The sequence below is a fragment of the Biomphalaria glabrata genome, chromosome 9 (genome assembly GCF_947242115.1).
Source record: "Biomphalaria glabrata chromosome 9, xgBioGlab47.1, whole genome shotgun sequence".
NCBI classification, from domain to species: Eukaryota; Metazoa; Mollusca; class Gastropoda; family Planorbidae; genus Biomphalaria; species Biomphalaria glabrata.
In genome coordinates, this window is record NC_074719.1 from 5,387,179 (window position 1) to 5,408,865 (window position 21,687).

General features: G+C 36.4%; 2 protein-coding genes across 6 annotated transcripts; both read right to left on the reverse strand.

Annotated features, from left to right (window-relative positions):
* Positions 1-3,464: 3,464 nt before the first annotated feature.
* Positions 3,465-11,469, reverse strand: LOC106073850 (phospholipase A and acyltransferase 3-like). Of its 5 annotated transcripts, XM_056041434.1 has the most exons (7): positions 11,397-11,469; positions 11,223-11,242; positions 11,069-11,088; positions 9,508-9,617; positions 7,533-7,698; positions 5,701-5,851; positions 3,476-4,193 (listed from the first exon to the last, which is right to left on the reverse strand). In XM_056041434.1, exons 1-7 carry the CDS (start codon positions 11,455-11,457, stop codon positions 4,008-4,010), a joined length of 714 nt encoding a protein of 237 aa, XP_055897409.1. In that variant the 5' UTR covers positions 11,458-11,469; the 3' UTR covers positions 3,476-4,007. The 5 variants fall into 5 exon arrangements, with proteins under 5 accessions (XP_055897411.1, XP_055897410.1, XP_013089958.1 ...); XM_056041436.1 differs by lacking the exon at positions 9,508-9,617 and having other exon boundaries at positions 3,465-4,193; XM_056041435.1 differs by lacking the exon at positions 11,069-11,088 and having other exon boundaries at positions 3,473-4,193.
* Positions 11,470-13,155: 1,686 nt separating this feature from the next.
* On the reverse strand, positions 13,156-16,080 carry LOC129928162 (uncharacterized). The gene is made up of 3 exons (XM_056041127.1): positions 15,895-16,080; positions 14,516-14,645; positions 13,156-13,275 (listed from the first exon to the last, which is right to left on the reverse strand). Exons 1-3 carry the CDS (start codon positions 16,065-16,067, stop codon positions 13,156-13,158), a joined length of 423 nt encoding a protein of 140 aa, XP_055897102.1. The 5' UTR covers positions 16,068-16,080.
* Between the last annotated feature and the right edge of the window lie 5,607 nt (positions 16,081-21,687).

Below are 21,687 nucleotides of genomic sequence, written 5' to 3' on the forward strand. Positions count from 1 at the left end.
ACCAACTTGTCTGTCTGTATGTCTGTCTGTCTGACCAAACGTTTGTACACGTTAATTTCTTCAAAACCCAAAATAGGATCAAGCTGTAATTTTGCGCAATTATTTTTTTTTTACGTGACAACATAAGAATCAATAAAAAAAATAACCAATCGGTTAATTAACTATTGGTAATTAACTATTTTTTTTTTAGTATCTTGAACAAGGAAAAGAAATCGTAATTGACTAATTAAACGTATTATTTTCACAAGCGATTCGGTGGCAGTGGCTATTGTGTTGGCTTGTGGAGGCTTGAGTTCGAATTCATGTCTTTGATGGTTTTTGTTTTTTTTAAATAAATGCATTTTAAAAAAGCAACCACAGAAAATGTACTTAGATATTAGAATTCACAAGCTGAAAAGCATGTTAGAAGGGAAAGATACGATTATCGGGATGTTTCGGAAACATATCAACAGGCGTAGCCGGTGGGTAATACTATGGTAGCATTCATTCGCCCAGTTATCAGAACATGTTTGTCGTTCATGTACGCTTTCCTCGGTCACAACCTCTTTGAGTGGTCGACTCCCAGTTGGGAAAAGGATTTTTTTTTTTTTTTTGAGATCCTTTAAGTAACTGACTCCTCAAATCTATTTTTAGTCACTATTGTTGAGCTACATTTAGTCTTTTCTCAATTTTGGCAAATGACTTCCAAATGCATGCGTGGCTTTTTCTTGCCGATTGTGTTAAGCAGGCGTATTTTTTTGTCTCAAGTCCAATAGCTTGGCTTGTCCAAACAGGCACGATACGTCATGATAGGCATCTGTCTCATGTTTCTAAAAATGTTTTCCATGCTTTGGATGTCCCTTCAGAGTTAAAGATAATTTACTTCCTAGTCCAAACCTCCCGAAGGATGACGGGGGATGGCTGCGGGAAGGGTTGGAACCCAGGACCATCAATAAATCCAAACCGCACGACCAGGTTGTCATCCTGTTGTAATGGTGAAATGTTGACAAGAAAAAAAACATAAAAATGCTTTTAAAAAAAAACAAAGCTTATATCAAGTGTAATTGGATCGATTTATCCATTCATGTGCTATGAGGCTGCCTAGGTATATGCAGGGCCGGTCCTAACAACTGCGGGGCCCTATGCGAAACTGGTTGCGCGGGGGCCTAGTCTGGGTGGGAATAAGGTTAATAAGTGAAAATTAAGATTTTGTATTAGAAAAAAAAATCGACTTTACTAAGTACAAAATTGCGATCAAATTAACTTTACTTAAGAACATTGCAACCTAATGAGATTTTTATGAGTTTTCTGGAGATTTTTATGAGTTTTCAGGAGATTTTAATAAATTCAGGAGATTTCCAGGAATTTTTCGTATATATTTTGCAATTTAATAATTACACCTATAATTAGCGCGGGGCCTATGAAAGCGCGGGGCCCACTGCCACCGCATAGGTTGCAGAGGCCTAAGACCGGCCCTGGGTATATGATCTTATCCATCTCCTCAAGCTCAGACTTACCAAGCCTGATGGTTAAAAAAAAAAAGGTGTCTTCTTTTTAGCTATTGTAGAGATGGCGAAAAAAAAGTGTGTTTTTTTTTCTATAAAGAGAATACAAAAGTATCGAAATATTATAAATATTGTTACGATCTTTTCAAGCAGGCCTTCTGCAAACACTACTTAACAACACAACAGCACATCTAACACAAGAACTTGACAACAAGAGCTTCAAGTAACACTGTGGCGGTTTAATGACAATTACATCAACAGCCAATTCAACACAATTGGCTACATCAAATTCAAATGCTTTCTTGAACTTAACAGAACTGCCTAACACTACAAGTCTCTCTAGCTCGTACAGTAACATTCTCGAAGACTCAAAGGTACCACACAGTCCTGACTGCTTTGCTGACCTGGACTCAACTGTCTTTTTTAACACACTGTCTCTCGACCGTGAAGGCTCTTGACCACAACACAGGTCATACTTGCGGTTATTAGCAGTACTGTCACTTGTCTATCGAAAGCCGTTGACCCGTTGACCTGTGTGATTGGCCTGAGTGGTGTGTATCAGTAGGCCGCACACACATTAACCCTTTCAGTCCGCCACTGGAGTTACAACAATATTTAATTATTCATAGAATTATACAATGTCGTTGTTATTTTCTTTATTCTTACATTAATTTTAAGAAGTAGACGTCTGACAGTGCAGGTCTTGTTTTTTATTTTATTTATTTTATCATGTGTGTCACTACCGAGTGTTGGAAAGTCTTTTTTTTTTCTTTTTATCCAAATCCAATGGTATAATTTTGAATTTGGGGAAGCGTGGTCGAGAGGCTAAGTGCGCTTGACTTGGCTTGTCTTGGCTACCTAGAAGGGGGCTCGAGGTTCGACACCCGACTCAGGCAGAGTTGTGTTTACTGAGCACCTAAAGGCAGCACGGAAAACCAACTCCTAGATACCCCCTACCGGTCCACAAATGAGATTGGACCAAAGCGCTCTGAGCATGCTCTAAGCATGAAAGTAGCGCTATATAAAAGCTATAATAATAATGCAGAGTTGGGTGCTTGAGATCTTGATTTTAAAAAGCTTATACCCAATAACTCCGTCTGTCTGTCTGTAACACATTTTAAACACCTTGCTTCTCCCACATCCCAATCTTGGATCAAGGTGAAATATTGAACAATCATTCATTGTATCAATGTCATATACCAGTTTTAGAACCCTTGCAACATTTGGTGACTAGTAATCACTTAACTATTCCGTGCAGTTTGCACGAAATTTTGCTTGGTCAAGTAACTGACCACGAGGTGAACACCCCAGTTGTAGATAGAGGAGCGTTATTATCTCCTTTTCTCCTCTTCTTTTCATTGGATTACATTTTGTGATGGCTGAAGTCGCCAATATCTTTTGTGAATTATTTCATTTATATATTGTGTCAATAAAATCCATGTCTGCTAACCTGGAGTTTATTAATAATTCTGAATGTTGTGGTTGGAGAGTTCAGTATGTTAGTGTTCTCACGCACCTGCAAATCTAGTGCGTGTGAGAAAGTATTTAGTTAAGGACATTATAGCAATACCAGAAGAGGTATCTATAACATTATTCAGAGACATTCGCGTCATCACGCCTACAACAAGAACCAGGCCGTGACAATAAATAAAAATAGAATTAACCAATTAGTTAATTAAAATGTGATAATTAAATAATTTTATTTATATCGAATAAAGGAAATGAATCTTACAGAATTGAGATAATATGTCTTTAAAATATGGAGTTTTCCGCCTTAGATAAGGTGGTTTTGCAAATTTTTTTTACAATTTGCTTGTTTTAAAATTAAACAAAGAATTGTTATGCCAAATTAATGACAAGTTTATGTATCTAGTTTTGGTAGGAGAATTGATAGATTGTTCCACTGGCGGATTACAGATGTTAGTCTGAAACTATGTCTTTTGTCTGTGATCTATGATCGTTTCGTAGTAATTCATAATGCTGATTTAGATGCACAATATTACACAAAGCTTCATATCCTTTACATCAGCATATATGGTAATAAATATGTAAAGACTAAAGTATTCATGTAACCTAATAAAATCATTTTTATTGCTATTTAAGTTGTAAAAAGTTTATTGCTTATATCACATTAATAATATAGATTTTATGATATATAAATGTATCACATAACTCGAGTCATATATATTTTTACTATAACATGGTTGTATTTTAAATTTTATCACAATACACGGATATTTCTGCCACTTTATGATTGTCATTATTTTGGGTTTATTTAATAGTTACAAAGGTCATGTACGAGAACATAACACAGAAATAGTTTATAACTAGTTAAATATTCCATGTGCTTAGGAATTTGACTGGTTCTAGGTCTTCTAAATTCAAAGATTAAGAATATTAAGAATTTGCAGTCCACTTATGTGGAGCATACAAATTTGTACTTTGAAAAGTGAGCAGGATATATCCATATATTTTTCATTGTTCATAAATGCATGGAAAGCCAATAGCATCATTGTCCGAAGACTACCTTAAAAAATGTATAATGATCTTACTAAACCAGTTTAATAAAGCTAACAATTGTAATCTACAGATATAGATAACGCTAGCAAATACAAGCACTATAATATTTTCATATGAAATGAACTGCCTTACTAAGAAAACCTCGGTAGCTAATAGAAAGCAGCTGAAGATAAAAGGTAGCGCGAGAATCTGTGGACAAAAAATGATATCAATAGTCATTAAAATTTAAAAGCTTCTTTTACTATGTCAAATATTTTAATACTAAACTACTATGTCATCCAACTACATGTAGTTGTACGATTTAAAGGTAGAGTAAAAAAAAAATTAATGAGAAAGAAATGGTTTAATGTCACAATTTTCGTACGATTACTCAAATTATGCTTGCATTTTAAATAGCCCTTCCTTATTTGTTTGAGCATTAAGTGTGTTCTTTGCTCTCGTCATCTATTATATAAAATTGAAATGTATGGTATATGTTTGTTCTTAATAGAAATCAAACCAAGGATGGCTGCCTGGTCGTGAGGTTTGCGCGCTGGACTGTCGTTCGGATTTATCGATGGTCGAGGGTTCAAATCCTGCCCGCTCCCATCCCCCGTCGTCCTGCGGAAGGTTTGGACTAGGAAGTAAACTATCTTCAACTCTGAAGGAACATCCGAAACATGTAAAACATTTTACAAACATTTTTTACAAATTGGAGCAATCTCGAAGATACTTGACATGCACATTCAATACATAATAGCGAAGACCGTAGGATAGGTTGAGGTTCCCGTCCGGAACCGATACTTCCTCCTTCCTTTTCAAACTATATGGCAGATGATGTAAAAGTCATCGGATTCTCTGGACAACGGTCAACGAGAGTTTCATGTGGTTAGCTCAACGACTACCTGCTTTACTTTACCCAAATAAACTCAGATATCTATTAAAGTTGGGATCAGGGGAGCCTTAAAATCCCGAGATTTAAGATCCAAGACTTCACTTAGATTAGAACCCGGGACATCTCAGTTTGGAAATGAAATGACGTGCTATACCATTTTGCCACCACGCCCCCTCCCCAGCCGGAGGACCCTAAAAATAATAAATAAAAAACCTCTATAGACGCAAGAGACTTTACTAAAATTAGCTTGATGAGATATCTTGACATCGATTTGCAATGACTTAAACTCTGATAAGTCGTTAGTTTTCCTGGCTGATTCAGGCAACCCATTCTAATCTCTAATGGCAATAAGGAAGAAGGAAGACTTATACAAATTTGTTTTAGCATACGGAGTAAGACATGTGCTTCTATCCTTATGTCTTTCTGGGTATTTTTGTTAGGTTTGTTTTTTATTTGTAAGTACTGGTTAAGTGTTGTATGTATTATAGCTACTTTTTTTATTGTTTTGTCCTGAAGTGTCTCTAAGTTTAGTTGTTTTACTAATAGTGTTTCTCAAATCAAATTACAATATTCGATTTTATAAATCTCACTGCTCTATTTTGTGTCTGTTCCACTTTCTTAATGCTTGCTTGAGTTGAGGGGTCCCAAAACTGAGGATGCACATTCTAATATTGACCTAACTAAAATTAAATAACATTTTAATTTTATGTTTCTCTTTGATTTGTAAAAAAAATTTTTAAATACTTTCATTAATATGGGGATTCAATGATAACTTTTCATGTTTTATAGATACATATACTAGATATTTTGAGTTTTTCTCACCTGTTCACTACTCAAGAAGTTGTATCTCCAAAATCCAAATCTGCATTTATTCACAAAATGTTCACAGTTGTATAAGAAGGCATTGTAACCACATTCATTGGCTGCTAGGCTTCTATTTGCATTTTCTAAAATTGTATTTTCTGGGAGTGGTCTAAAAGAAGTAAGTTATTACAGTATATATTAAACATCATCGACAAATCAATCTAAGAGAATATCAAATGTCTCTAATACTTTAAACAATCTCAATTTCATTTGTAACATACTTTAAAAATATAGATTTGACCTTTCTATGCATGGAAGAAAAATCCTTAAATTGCAATTTTTGATTTTTTTTGGGTCAATACATATATTTATGCAGTTTTTAGCATTGTAGAAGCAAATTTCTAATCAACTTCGCTTGAAGCAACATTGGTGTCCTTGACAATGCTGTTTTTTTTTAATCTAACTAAATAATCCTCTTCTCATTATTTTATGTTTTGATTGACGTTTTCTATATTCTTACCACCTTTCTTCGAATCACTTTCTCTAACTGAATTTTACAGCTCATAGAACGTATGCTCAATTCAAACATCGTTCTAAATCAGGGGTTCTCAACATGTGGGTCGCGACCCCTTTGGGGGTCGATTGACGATTTGCCAGGGGTCGCCTAAGACCATCGAAAATATGGATTGTTATGGCCTATTCTTCTATTGCTGTATGTGTTTTGGGGGGGGGGGGTCCGCGCAGAGTGGGGGGTTGTAAAAAGGGGTCGCCGAGCATAAAAGGCTGAGAACCGCTGTTCTAAATTGATGCATACATATTGAAGTAAGGTTTTTAATCATGGTCATCCACGTTCAAACTTTTAGTATCCAAGTTTGTGATAAATGGATTATTAGGCAGTTAAAATCATTTAATGTTAAACTCTAAGCGTAACATCGTATTAAATTCTACTATAATTTTATATAAGGGCCCTGACTGAAATTCTCAAATTTAGACAAATAATAACAGAATAACTAAGCCTTTTTTACAAACGAAATCGCAGCGGTTAAATTTATTAAAAAAAAAAAGGTTTTTCATTTGCAATTTTGACCCAAATGTTCAAATAAATTTAGAAAGCAACATAGCGAAAAGTATAAAAAATATTCTTAAAAAAATAATAATATGTGAAAACTGCAATTTGCAACACCTAATAGTGAAAAAAAGGGACCAAACCATAATATATCCTAGTAGTGTAAATGATATTATTTATTAAGACATATAGGAGAGGGAAGTAATACTCGAATTTACGGGCTGGTCCAATTCAATGTAATAGATACTAGATGTATGGAGAAGCATTTATATGTGAGTCTTTATTATTATTATTTATTTTTAAAATATGGGATGGGTTCCTGGCTAAATAAATAATACACAGCCTGATGGATAATGTTAGTCAGTGTCGACTTTAGGCCGATTTTACTAACCTCTTTACATTGGATCCCGCCCCTGGCAGTACCCAGGGCCAGTACCCAATTTACATTTAGCATATCACTATCTGTCATGGCTCTTGTCACAGGCTTTTTAAAGTGGTAGGACTTAAAGGGTTAACATATTTAATGTATCGTTTGATTGATGTGACTTTAATTAATACACTGGCGCCTATAGCGTTTGAGTTGCTTCCTATGCATGTTGTATAATAGATGTTGATATAATGATCTAAGTAATAGTAATAGTTGTTATTATAAAAAAATTAGGAGCCGTGCAATGGTGCAAGCATCCATTATAATGATTATATTGGGACTAGCAAATTTATAAGGCCGGGCCTGAAGCTAGCTTTCTAAAAAGTCTTTAAGAATATTCTTTAAACTAATTTTTACGTTAAATATTTATCCATGCTTCTGTTGATCTTAATTCTGCTGCCCCTTTCAACTGCCCTATAGTTATCCTGTCGAACTGAAACGGCTGTAGACCACCAGACTAATGTTGTGATAACTCCTAGCAGGGAAATATGTGGATTCCAGAGATGAACAACTAAATCTTGTCCTTAAATATAAAAGACTCATATTTAAGATCATTAAAAAAATAAACTATCTACAAAAATATTTTTTTTTAAAACTAAACAAAGCTAATACATGGGGAAGAACCGCAAATTAACTAGCGTGTCTTAATAAGGTTAAAATTAAGATTTAACTTTATTTTTCTATTTACAACAAAATAAATTACATCTATTTGATTTTTTTTATAGATTCGTGTATTGTTTTACTGGTAAGATATAATGAATATTTGTCGTGTATGAGCAGGTGTTTTTTTTTTTTTCATAATTGTGTGTTGTTGTTGTTGTTATTTTGGTATATGTGTGTTTCGCGCTATTTGTTGGCATGAATCTTTTGTGCGTAAGACGTCACGACTTAGTTTTTGTGTGTAAGACGTCACGACTTAGTTTTTGTGCGTAAGAAGTCACGACTTAGTTTTTGTGTGTAAGACGTCACGACTTAGTTTTTGTGTGTAAGACGTCACGACTTAGTTTTTGTGTGTAAGACGTCACGACCTAGTTTTTGTGTGTAAGACGTCACGACCTAGTTTTTGTGTGTAAGAGTAACACCTTTAGTAAAATTACTAAAGTTAGAAAGCCTTCAGGACAGAAGGCTCAAAAGTAAAGTAGCAATTATACATAAAACACTGAACCATAATCTTCAAATACAAAAACAAAATTTGATAAAATACTCTGAAAGACACAAAGATAAAGGCACATTACTCGTCCCATATGCTAGGACAAATTTGTACAAATACTCCTTCCCTAGTTCTATTAGAGCATGGAATGGGTTGCCTGAGCTAGCCAGGAAAACCAGTGACTTGGCAGAATTTAAGTCATTGATTAATATGCATGACTAAATGCATGACGCGTAGGACGTAATCATCTTCTTTTTTGAAGTAACGTCTGTATTATATAAGATAAGATAAGATAAGGTAAGACGTCACGACTTAGTTGTTGTTTTTTGTGGGTAAGACGTCACAACTTAGTTTTTGTGTGTAAGACGTCAAGACTTAGTTTTGTGTGTAAGACGTCACGACTTAGTTGTTGTTTTTTGTGGGTAAGACGTCACGACTTAGTTTTGTGTGTAAGACGTCACGACTTAGTTTTTGTGTGTAAGACGTCACGACTTAGTTTTGTGTGTAAGACGTCACGACTTAGTTTTGTGTAGACCTACTTTCTCTAGTGAGGAAGATGTTTGAGCTGAATGTTTCTTTCTGCGTTATTGTGTCCACTGTTTCCAGTTGTAACAGGTACGCAGCTGTTTTAATCAGGTTCGAAGTTCAGGTATGGGCGTCGTGTATGACGTTTCCTCGTTTAGCGGCATCGCTTGATCTAGGCTTATTCTATATTTCAGAGTATCAAGTTTGGGGTCGTATTGAACCAGACTTTGGGGCGAGATTGAGTCAGGCCTTGATCGATGTGGAGCCGTGTACACACTTCTGTAGTGTTGAGTTCCTGGGTCGTTCGGCCGGGATAAGTTTGTGCTTGAGGTGTTTTACTTATGCATAATTATTATATGAATTGTCAGTCACATTTGTAAAGTATGAAAATATCTTTTAATGTTCTTCATCAATTCTTGTTTCTTTATTAAATGTTAAATTGTCAAACGAGCGTTGATCATTTATTTCAGTCAGTTTGTTAAATATATATACGTAGTGTTTGTGCAACCATGTATTAATACTCTGCCTGCTCTAAGGTGGGTAACCCGGTTAATTCAATTCATCTCATAGCTAAGCCTAAGAAACTCATCTTGATAATATAAACCTAAAGATTGATTAATGTTTTGTTTAATAAGTTGAAACAGAATGTTCTCTTACCTACATACAAAGCCCAATGCGAATATCCTTTTCTAAGAAACTGAACCCTCTCGCCGTTTTTGGCTTTCCGGATCTCCCTTTCATTAAAGATGCTAACATTATCTGTCATTCTAATAAAAGACATAGTTTTTTTGTGGGTTTTTTTTAATGTTTTTTTTTTTATATATGATAAATATTTTTATAACCTTGCCCCTAAACAGGCGCTTATGTTTTGCTTCAGCACATGACTCAAGATTGGATATGAACGGTCTGCTTGGAGATAAGGTTTTAGAGAGACCTAGAGTTTACATACTTCTCAAGTGATTAGAAAGAAAGTTTGAATATCTGAGCTAAAGAAAGAATAGCGGTCTTTCCTTGGTGTCTGAGAAGTGGTTTAAGGTCTTGGATTGACATTGGAAATGATGTCTCTGGTCTCTGTTAAGATGCGGTAGAAATGACTAATGGAAATAAGGAATAGACTCCATTTGTATTTTTATAATCTATTCTTTAGCTCAGAACTCCAGACTTTCACTTCAGAAGCTAGGTCTGTCTGTGTTTAAAAAAAGTAAAGTTTCCCTTTCAGACATTGCGATCTATGGGGGGCAGATGATGTAAAGGCCATTTGCTTCTCTGGCTGACGGTTAACGAGGGTGTCATTTGGCCAGTACAACTACCAAACGCCTTATGATTCCCCAACAAATGTAAGGTACCCATTAGAGCTGGGTGAACTCAGAGGCGCCCAAAAAATAAATAATCTCACTCTTCACCAAGATTAGAACCCCAGATTTCTGGTTCGTAAGTCAAGCACTTTACCGCTCAGTCACCACGCCTCCTCTGTGTCTTAGTCATTGCTAATAATCTGTTGACCTTTCATGTATACTCCCCTTAAGTGTATTATGCTTTTAAAAGAAGAAAAAGAAGAGAGAGAGAGAGATAACTATATTAAAAAAAAACATTTAAATAAAATATTTTATACATATAACTCGCAGCGGAAAAAAAAACGTAACCTGGGCCATATTAATGGAGACGATACCAGTAGTCACAGAGTCGGTGTACTTTAATTTTTGGATACAGGGACTTGAGTTGTAACTTTACATTTCTTATAGAGGAAGATTGTACTAAAATTATCGACAGTTTGAAGTCGTTTGTAGTCAATTTTATGATACGAATCCATTAAACAATCCTGTTACTTTAATCAGTTCCTACTTTAGCGAGGCACTTTAAATTCACCATTGCATTTGTTACCCTTAAAATAATAAAATCTCGCCTTTTCACCTGTACTGCTTACCTAAACAGGTAACCAGAATGATGCATACGAGCCTTGTTAATTATAGTGGATTTCAAATGTGTACCGCCCAAAAATAAAAACTTTTTGTTGAATGCATTAACTAAAAAATAACTTAGTAACTCACTTTCGGAAAAAAAAAATTTAAACATGAAACAATTTCATTTGTTTCTTTTTTAACACTAATGCTTAAGAAATTATAATCAAATGGTTCATCTACTTTAAGATCTGCAAGTACATTTATGTTTAAACATGTAAAGAGGCCAAGTAAAGTCATATTTGATTCGCCATTCTTACCTTTTCCTGGCATAAAGAACCTAAAGAGTAAAATGAAAATTAATTTTTTTTTGTTTTTGTTTTTCTACAAATTCAAGGGATAAATAAGTATATGTATTCTATATATCTTATGTCTAGAGGCCAAGTAAAGTCATATTTGAATCGCCATTCTTACCTTTTCCTGGCATAAAGAACCTAAAGAGTAAAATGAAAATTAATTTTTGTTTTGTTTTTGTTTTTCTACAAATTCAAGGGATAAATAAGTATATCTATTCTATATATCTTATATCTAACAAAGCTTTATTGTTTTATTTGCATATTGCAATTGTTATAGAAATGAAAATCTTACTTTTCCAAAATGGAAGCCAAAAATGTCTCTGCTTATCATAAAATACATAAAGAGAAAACATTTCGGCAATTCCCGAAATTGACATTGCGTTAAAAATAATACGCCTTATTGAAAGTAAAAAGATCGATAAGAGTTGAAAACATTTTTAGCGGTCCCCAAAAGGGGAAAAGACGCTATTAGTTTTGTGCGAAATGTCTGTCCGTCTGTCCGTCCGTCCCGTTTAGATCTCGTAAACTAGAAAAGATATTTAAAATCCGACATCACAATATTTTAGACCATTCAAAGTTTTGATGCAACGGCTACTTTTTTTTTCTGAAAGCAAATAATCTAATTTTTAAAATCAGTTATGCAAGCACTTTTTTAGAGAGAAAAAGCTAATTAGTATGCATTATAAGTTAGACCTAATTTAACACGAATAGTAATCTTGTAAACTTCATTTTCCTAAACTTTTATTTCGTTGCTAGGGATAATTGTAAGAATTCGGATAAGAGATTTAACATTTTTCAAAACAATTTGATCAATTATAAGACATCAGTTAGACCAGAGGAGGCTTTAAGCGCTTTAAGCGCTTGGCTTCCGAACCGGGGTCCCGGGTTCGAATCCTGGTGAAGTCTGGGATTTTCAAATTTGGAATCTTTGGGCGCCTCTGAGTCCACTCAGCTCTAATGGGTACCTGCCATTAGTTGGGGAAAAGTAAAGGCAATTGGTCGTTGTGCTGGCCACATGACACCCTCATTAACCGTAGGCCACAGAATCAGAAGACCTGGTCTGAAAAATGGAACTAGTTAGGCCAGGTTCACATCTAACTTTACATTCACTTTCACCTATCCCTTGATCTGCGGGAAAGTTGGGGCACTACACAAGATCTGTTAACCTTCTTTCTCCATTCTTATCTCTCATTTGTCTGATATAATTTCATTCGGATGTTCTTTCTGAAAATATTGAAGTGGACCACTTCGGGGGCCGATTTTGAGTTTGTGTTTCTACACAAACTGTCTTTTGTAACCGTGTTTACTTTTAAGTAAAAAGAACTTTTAAAAGCTTATGTCTGTCCATGCCGTTAAAATCGTGAAAGCTAGAAAAGATAGATAAATATTTAGATATACATATAGATATATACTTCAAAGCAAATTATAGCCTGCAATTCTATTGCAGTCAAATCTTACGATTGAATTTTATTGGTACTGACGCTGTATTTTCACACTTTAAAAACATTTGTATACAAATGTATTAATGTAAACTCATTTTGTTACTTTGCAATCTATCTATCTATCTATCTATCTATCTATCTATCTATCTATCTATCTATCTATCTACTTTTTGGAAGGAATGTGTATAATTGAAAGGAAGAAAACGTAATGTCACGTGGTATTTTCTCTTCAAAATCCTTGTTTGATTTTTTGTGTTATAAAGAAATAAAAAATGTACATACACTGCATATAAAATGAACATATACTGAACATGCAATGACAATGAACCTATGCTGAAAATACACAATCACAGTACATAGTACATACTATGGCATTGTGAATTTATTTAATCCTACATTCAAAACAAAATGGGGCTGGACTTTAACAAAGGAACACAACTGAAAAAAATTATTATTACGATACTAATTGTTTGCCTTCGATTCTAAAACTTGTTTCCCTCTATCCAAATGTTCAAGACCAGTTACAATTACATAGACTAGACCTTTTTAGCAATTTTCTAACCAATACAATGTCTGTGAATGTATTAAAAGGCTATTAAATAAATCACATCACAAAGTCGTTGTTGAATCAATGTCGCATTCCTCCCCCGTAGAGTCGAGATACAGATGTAGTCGGAAGACGAACAAGGTACCCTGAAGTATGAACAGAACACATTTAGCTATGTCTGCCTGGGGAAACAGAGCAGAAGTGTAAGACATATACATTCACTAGGTCTTAATAAATATCTAGTCATTTCAGTCTAAGTGTAATAAAAACAATTAATCAATCCATTTCTACTTGATAGCCAGATGATATGTATAGTTAACTTTACATTTATATTTTATTGTTCATAATTTTGTAACAAGGCTAATTATTAGTATGGTGCATTAAAAGTAAAGTTCCCCTTTCAGACCTTGTGACTTATGAGGGAGATGATGTAATGGTCATCTGTTTGTGCGGCCAGTGGTTAATGAGTGTGTCACGTGGCCATCACAACGACCAACCGCCTTTACGTTTCACCAACTAATGTAAAGCTACCCAATAGAGCTGGCTGGACTCAGAGGCGCAGTTAGCAATTTTTTTCTCTCTCCAATCGAGACCAATAGTAATAGAAGGCCTAAACATTGACCTGCAACGTCACAATGTGGGCGGTTTAGACCAATAGCTCGTTGCCACTTCGTACAGACCTGTGACGTGGCAACGAGCCATTGGTCTAAACTGCCTACAGGCTGTGACGTTGCAGGTCAATGTTGAGGCCTTATATAATGAATGGTCTCGTTCCAACTTGCCAGGTACCCTCGTAACTTTCAAGACCACCCTGGCTTATACTTTCACGGAAGATATGGACTATGGTTACTTAATCTGCATTGGATATTGTCGCAGGTAATCATGTTGGATTTGAATATTTTTTTCAAGAAATATTCATTGTGTCCACTTATACGTTGTGGTCCAATTTTTCTTTTCTGATACAGACATTAAAATTATCCTATCACTTTGTGTTAGTCCAGGAGTACACTTATTCATAGTTCACATGCGACATCCAGCTAAAACAAAGAACGTTAGTGTTGATAACACTCGTCGTGCTCAGAGGTTTAAAGCAATTTGACCTGCATTGCTTACTAATGAACAGACCCTGTGGGCCCGTCTACGAGTTCTACAAACTCCCTTTGTTACATGATGCCCCTTTTAAACCTTGCGCCTATCTGGGCAGATAATATAAAGCTCACAAATGTTTGACGGCTAACGAGAGTGAGAAGTGACCAGCACAATGTCCAATCTCCTTTACGTCTACAATCTATGTGGGTGGGGTGGAATCAATAATAATGTAATTGGAAATCCCAGTCTTCAAAGGGATTCGAACTCAGCTGCCACGCCCCATTTTTTAGGGCGATAGTGAAATGACTTAAATTATGAAAGAAGCCACATTACCTGCTCGCTCATCATCTGCCCATACCTGCACCAGTTAGCGAAGTGCACTCTGTTAAAGAAGAGGGCATTGTAATTTGTGTCGCCTTGATTCTTCCAGGCACAGCTTTCTACTTCATGACTTGGAAAGGCTCTAGGGATTACACATAGGTAGGGATTACACATAGGTAGGGATTACAAATAGGTAGGGATTACAAATAGGTAGGGATTACACATGGGTAAGGTTAATCTTATAGAAATAGGAATGTATTACAGAGTAGAGGCCCCAACAGAATTAATTCAAACAGTGTACAGGGGAGACAGAGATTCGTTTGTAAAACTCTTTTGGCTGAAGAGCTTCATTAACTGTTACCGCTAACATTTGATCGTTTCTTTAAGCCTCTTAGTCACAACACTTTATCATATACTGTATCACCACAGAACATTAATGCTAACTACAATGTCATTTAACTCTTGGTTAGTCCAATTTTAGAATAGGTATCCTACTCATGGTGCAGAAAGATCCTATGGATCACATTCAAAGACCTCATCACAAGCCAAGAGATTAGAGTCATGGTTATAACAGCAATTTGATCCCACGATGACCTATTAACTACCTTGAAAAAAAAAGCAAACTTAAACTTTATGGCCATATTACAAGGTAGTGATTCCTAAAATACGACCCGCGGGCCAGATCCAGCACGTTACATTGAGTCCCGCAAGGTTAGCGTAGTAAAGAGAAGGAAAAATGATGGGGGTTCCCTGATATCATCGGCATTCGACTTAGTCAGTAGCTCAAGCGTCCCGAGTCCCTGGACTATAAAGGTGTGAAAGACATCTGATTGGACCTCTTTCAAACAGAACGCTTGTTTGAATATGCCGAAGAAGGAGTGATCTAGATTTTCTTATTGCTGACCTAGAGTTCTAACAGCCTTCGGGTCAACTCTTTCACAATTTGAAATGCTGTTCCCAATTAGGACTCTCCATCATTATGATCCTGAGTCGAACCCAACCTTCTGTTGTCCCACCTCTCCCCGCCCTCCTACGGCAGAGTAGGACATAAACGTAAAACAGTTCCCCTTTCAGACCTTGTGGTCTATAGGGCAGAGGATGTAAAGGTCATATGTTTCTGTGGCCCACGGTTATGGAGAGTGTCATGTGGCCAGCAAAACGAACAACCGCCTTTACTTTTCCCCAACTAATATCAGGTACCCATTAGAGCTGGGCGGACTCAGAGGCGAAAATAAAATCCCAGTCTTCACCAGGATTCGGACTCGGGACCCCCTGTTTGGAAGCTAAACGCTCTACCGCTCAGCCACCGCGTCTCCAGAACGAAAACGTAAATAACCTTTATGTCTGAATGAAAGTTGGAAACTAATACAACAAAGCCCAACCAAACCTACTCATGCAGAGCATCCAACTCGTTGTCTATGTCAGCTCTGTCCGCTCCGGCCACTTCCCAGAAGTCATCGACACGAACCTCTGCCTCACTGAACAGTCGCCCACCAGCGCTGATGAACCATGACCAGCGCTGATGAACCATGACCAGCAATCTTGGGAGATATTCTTCTTGCATGTTTGATGGATTATTCGACCGGATCCTTATAGAGAAAATCAAACGATATTTTATTTCATTGTCAATGTCAATTATATTTAATTAAGTCTCCGAAAAGGAAAAAGAACTATACAATTAGTTACATAATAGTGATGTAGACTATAGTTGAATACAAACGTAAGTAAAAGTAAAGTCTTCCTTTCAGACCTTGTGGTCTATAAGGCAGATGATGTAAAGGTCATCTGTTTCTGTGGCCTACAGTTAACAAGGGTGTCATGTGGCCAGCACAACGACCAACCGCCTTTACTTTTCCCTAACTAATGTCAGGTACCCATTAGACTCAGAGGCGCCCGAAGATCCTGAAATTAAAAAATCCCTGTCTTCACCAGGATTTGAACCCCGGTCACCGGTTCGGAAGCCAAGCGCTTTACCGCTCAGCCACCGTGCCTCGAACCATGTAGATGTTTAATTGAATAAAGACTCCTATTTATACAGAATTGTAAAGAAAATAATGAAGATGGTAAGAAATCCCTTGTTTATGTAAATAAATCTATTTGTTTATTTCTTATTGAAAAGCTAAAGTAAAGTTCCACTTGCAGATGGACCTTAGGATCAAGGGCAGTGAAAGTTAATCTCATCTGTTTCTTTGGCCAAAGTTTAACAAGCAGAGCAGTGGCGTAGCTATGACTTTGCCCTTATTTAGGGGCCCGGGGGGCTTGACCTATTTGGGGGCCCATGCATTTTTCGTAATATTTAATATTTAATGTAGAAAACACTCAATTCTCCCCCTCCCACCACCCACCCAACCCAACCAGAGCTCCGCCTCTGGAGCAGAGTTTCAGTAAACCAGCACAACGACCAACCGCCTTTACTTTCCCCAACTTAAGTCAATTACACATTAGAGTATGGTAAACTCAGGGGCGCCATAAAAATCCCGGATTTCAAAATCCCAGTCTTCACTGAGATACGAACCCAAGACCCCAGGTTAGGAAGCCAAGCGCTTAACCACTCAGCCAGCGCGTGTACAGACAGAAACAGTCAGCTGATAAAAGCTTTGTAAAACGTATACACTTAAAAAAACAACACTGACCTATAAAAATACCCCAGTGTTTGTACCAGCCTCTATCAAATTTGACTCGATCGCCAATTCTCATTTTTTTCAAAACGTCTGTGTTGTAAGAGACATTGACAGCCATAACCAGCAAAGTTGGTGTCTGAAAAGTGTGAACAGTTGGGACTTACTGCAAACTGCTTCATTCAGTATTTATATTTTGTAATATGTTGGAACTTAGTTATTAAAAAGCGCCTTCATTATAAAGTTTACTGAAATGATCTATTGTTGTTGTTTTTTTTTTTTTATTAAACTTAAATTGTTATTGCGGAGCTTGGCTTCTGTTTCCCGTGTTCAAATCCCTGGTAAATTAGACATTAACTCTTTCTCTCCGTAATTATTTACCGCATTCTGGTGGAATCAACGCTGGTATCGTCAGTTAGGAGAGAAAGAGTTAACAGACTACTCTAGACGGCTTTAGAGCGAGGCAGCTTTTAATAAACGTAGAGATTTAGCTCCACGAAATTTAACTCTTTCTTCCGTAATTATTTACCACATTTTGGTGGAATCAACGCTGGTATCGTCAGTTAGGAGAGAAAGAGTTAAGAACTTCAAATTTGCATAAGGATCCCCTCGTTTGAAATCAATATCCTTGACTCAGGTTAAATCTATTGTCTGCTCCAGGTCAAAGTCAATTATTTATACGTTCAGTGAGTCTTTAATGAAAGTCTTTCCTAAATTAGTTGCCACTCTCCTTGTGGATGGAAACTCTTCATGAGACCCTTTTAAAAAGTACAGAACAATTGGTAGATGTCTTATTAAAAGCACTGGCTCTGTACTGGGTATAACTGCTACGAACCAGAACGTAATGATTTGCTTTCATTGTCTTGTCACTTTATTCCAAAAGGTGAACACTGTCACAGTCCAGTTTTAGAACCCCTGTGACATGAAGTGACAGTCACCTATTTTAACATTCCGTGCTGGCAAGCACGTGAATAAGTGAATAAGTTAAAGGACTCTAAAATAAGGGTCAATGTTAACCAGTTAGTGAAGAACTCCAGCAGAGAGTGACCGTAATATAATTTTCTCTGTCTGTAATATGTACCATAATGAATTTGATCTGATGTTAACTTGAGAGATTTATTCGGACTTATATTGTGAACATTTCATTGATGTGATTACTTATTCTACATGGCATGAGCAGCCAGTATTTATTGGTTTATATTTTGTGACGGCTGAAGTCGCCAGTATCTTTTGTGAACTATATTTTATATGTAATAAAATTCTTGTCTGCTACAAGAGCGTTTATTAATAATTCGGAACGTTTGTGCTTGGAGAGTTCAGTACGTTAGTGTTCTCACGCACCTGCAAATCTAGTGCGTATGAGAAAGCATTTAATTAAGGAACATTACAGCAATACCTACAACACCCAGAGGCATTCGCGTCGTCACGCCTACAACCAAAACCAGGCAGCGACAAACACCCACAAGAAGTTTAACATGCAGTCTGTAAAACGCTGAATATAGCAGGATACACATTTTAATGGTATAATTCTCGTCTGTCCATTGTGTTCCTCCTCATGGAAATTAAAGACTTAGTAAAAACACGGCACTGTGAATAGACCTTGTTTTTAATGATTTAACTGTATAGAATTTAGCCCTTGTTATATAAAGGGAGAGTGATTCTTAAAGGATTTCGGTCAAGACATAGCCTAAATTGTGCCGATGTGCCTAAACTCAAAACTCAAACTCAAAAACAACGGCACGCTCCAAAGTCTCTATATAGTTTTTTTTATATGGCTGCCCAGCTCTTTCCTGTCCTCTCGGCTTCAGCTACTCACAGCGTCGCCACGTTCTTCTTTGCGTTCCTCTGTGTCTTGTACAATGGGGGTTCCATTCTCATCTTAACTATTACAGACATTACTTCCAAAAAAAGAAGATAATTACGTCCTACGCATTTTAGGTGTCTATCTAGTCATGCATGTTGACCAGTGACTTAAACTCTAAGGCCCGTCTAGCTCTGTTGTTTATTCTTTTCAAAGGGTGTGACCAATCGATCTCCAGTTTCTCTCTAAGATCAGCAGCTCTATATTTCTCTCTCCACCCCTGTCCCACAGTTGGGTGATTTCTTCTTTGTGGTATTTTTTAAACATCTGTTGATGAAGGTCTGACCTGCACCCCATCTTAATCTTTAGAATCGTTGGGCTGGCTACATGACACCCTCGTTAACCGTAGGCCACAAAAACAGATTATCATCTGCCCTATAGACCACAAGGTTTGAAAGGGAAACTTAACTTTTTTCTTTTATGTCGGCAATGTTTGTGAACAAAAATTAGAGTAAATAATGTATTTTTACAAAGCTTATACCAACTCACTCTGTCTGCCTGTCTGTCTGTCTGTCTGGTAAAAAGATTGCACACATTATTTCTTCCACAGCCAATCTTGGATTAAGCTAACATTTTGCACAATTATTTCTTTTAACTGATAACACAAGCATCAAATTAAACAAAAATAGTCAATTAGTTAATTAACTTTTGGTAATTTATTATTTTGTTTGTTATCTTGAACAAGGGAAAGAAACAGTACTTGACAGATGTGGTGGTATAAGTTGAATGAATCCCCTTGAGGACTTTTGAGCCCCGAGTGAATCCCTAACCCTTTTTAGACATTACAAAAAAAAAAACGATCATGTAAACATTCACCAAGATACCCCCCCCCCCTTCTTTCCTCCCCTTACACAGCTGGTCCAGGCAAGTGATAGGATCATAGCGCAAGACAAAGCCAAAAGCTAAACAAAAACAATTGGTATAAATATTTCTCTCTCACAGATTTATTATGTCTAGGTCAGTTATCTATGTAATTACATGGTCCAAATTAATGGATACAATTACGCTTAATATAAGCTTTTATGTTTGTAAAATGTTTTACATAATTCGGATGTTCCTTCAGAGCTGAAGATAGCTTACTCCCTAGTCCAAACCTCCCGCAGGACGACGTGGGATGGGAGCGGGCAGGGTTTGAACCCTCGACCGTCGATAAATCCGAACGACAGTCCAGCGCGCAAACCACACGACCAGGCAGCCATTTTAAACGTCTTTCACTGCGAACAATCTTGCACTGATAGAACTTCCGGTTCCTTTTCGTTCATGAAAGATTTTCATACATGTTTGAAAAAAACTAAAAATTGCAAAGCTTTTTCGTGTATCCAGTGTACAAAATAAACAAAGTGTTCAAAAGCTAAAAGATATCAAATAATGTTTGGATATATTTTTAGAACTGGAAAATTTAATTTTCGCAGCTCCGCCTCTAGTAGCACAACATAATTTCAAAAAGCAGGAAGCACTAGACGTTTAGGAGGCACGGTGGCTGACTGGTAAAGCGGTCCTGGGTTCGAATCCTGGAATCTTTAATTTCGGGGTCTTTAGTGCGCTTTTAGTCCACCCAGCTGTAATGGGTACCTGACATTATTTGGGGAGAAGTAATGGCGGTTGGTTGTTGTGCTGGCCACGTGACACCTTTGTTAACCTTGCGCCACAGAAACAGATGACAGTTATAACATCTGCACCGTAGATTAAATGGAAACGACTTACTTGTCTGAAAGCACTTTCACTCTATGACTTTCAAAACTATACGGGCATCTAGCTAGTGGGGATTAAGGAGACAGTGACTCTAAGAGTAACTGCTAGGAATTAAATCGTTAACATTAGAGCTCATTTCTTTTTATTTTAGTTGGCAACAGTAAAGTTTATGTCATTGATAGTGTTGTGATACACCTAGGAATCTCCAGCGCTCTGCATATCTGCAATTGCGTATTGTCGTAGACATATTGTATTATAAATGTATGGAATATTTAAATTAACACTGGTTCTCTAAATCATAATATTTGGCGTACACAATTTTCTGTAATATTTCATTAACTACCTGGTGTTGTTTTTTATTAAATATAAATTAAAATAATTAAAACATAAATATAATATTTTTTAAAAATAAAATATAAGAAATACAATCAAATTTTATAGCGCATGTTTAAAGAATTTTCGCTTACCTCCCCTCCCCCGTTTCCAATATTTTTTTCTCTGCCTACGTTCAAAGTAATGAAATACAACAACAACGAAAAAAAAAAGCTGAAGACCCTAACCTTACTCACCTCCTCCCGTATAAAAAAATTAGAATACAGTTGGTTTATTTTTTTTTTATATGAAAGGGGGCATAACTAGATTATTGGTCTCACCTAAAGGGTGGTTCCAAAATATATCCGTGTTGTTCAAAGTTCAAACAATCGCAAATCAATAAATCGAGAACAAAGAATAAGTAGTGTGTATGGAATAGAAATAATTATTTCATTTTCGATGTTGTTATTACGTAGTAGGGTACAGTTTTAAATTATTAAAATTCAAAAAGGAATTTGTTATATTACATTGTAAATTTCAATTCATTCATCATCTATGTTTTTTTTTTACATCCTGATGGAAGGACTAAGTGACAGTTGACTTTGAACATGTACAGTCACCTTTCAGTCTCGCGTTTTACTATATCCACTGTCATCCTACATAAATCTTTGGCTATGGGCGTAGTACTCTCTGCAGCTGTG

Bases quoted from the DNA above. Each gene is read 5' to 3' on its own strand.
- LOC106073850 (XM_056041434.1), bottom strand. From the start codon at position 11,457: ATGTTTTCTCTTTATGTATTTTATGATAAGCAGAGACATTTTTGGCTT. The intron at 9,618-11,068 runs GTAAGAATGGCG...GTCTTTTATTAG, and splicing joins GTTCTTTATGCCAGGAAAAG to AATGACAGATAATGTTAGCA. The intron at 4,194-5,700 runs GTGAGAAAAACT...TTTTGTCCACAG, and splicing joins ACTTCTTGAGTAGTGAACAG to ATTCTCGCGCTACCTTTTAT.
- LOC129928162 (XM_056041127.1), bottom strand. From the start codon at position 16,067: ATGCAAGAAGAATATCTCCCAAGATTGCTGGTCATGGTTCATCAGCGC. The intron at 14,646-15,894 runs GTAGGTTTGGTT...TGTAATCCCTAG, and splicing joins GAGTTGGATGCTCTGCATGA to AGCCTTTCCAAGTCATGAAG. The intron at 13,276-14,515 runs GTAATGTGGCTT...CTGTTTCCCCAG, and splicing joins GGCAGATGATGAGCGAGCAG to GCAGACATAGCTAAATGTGT.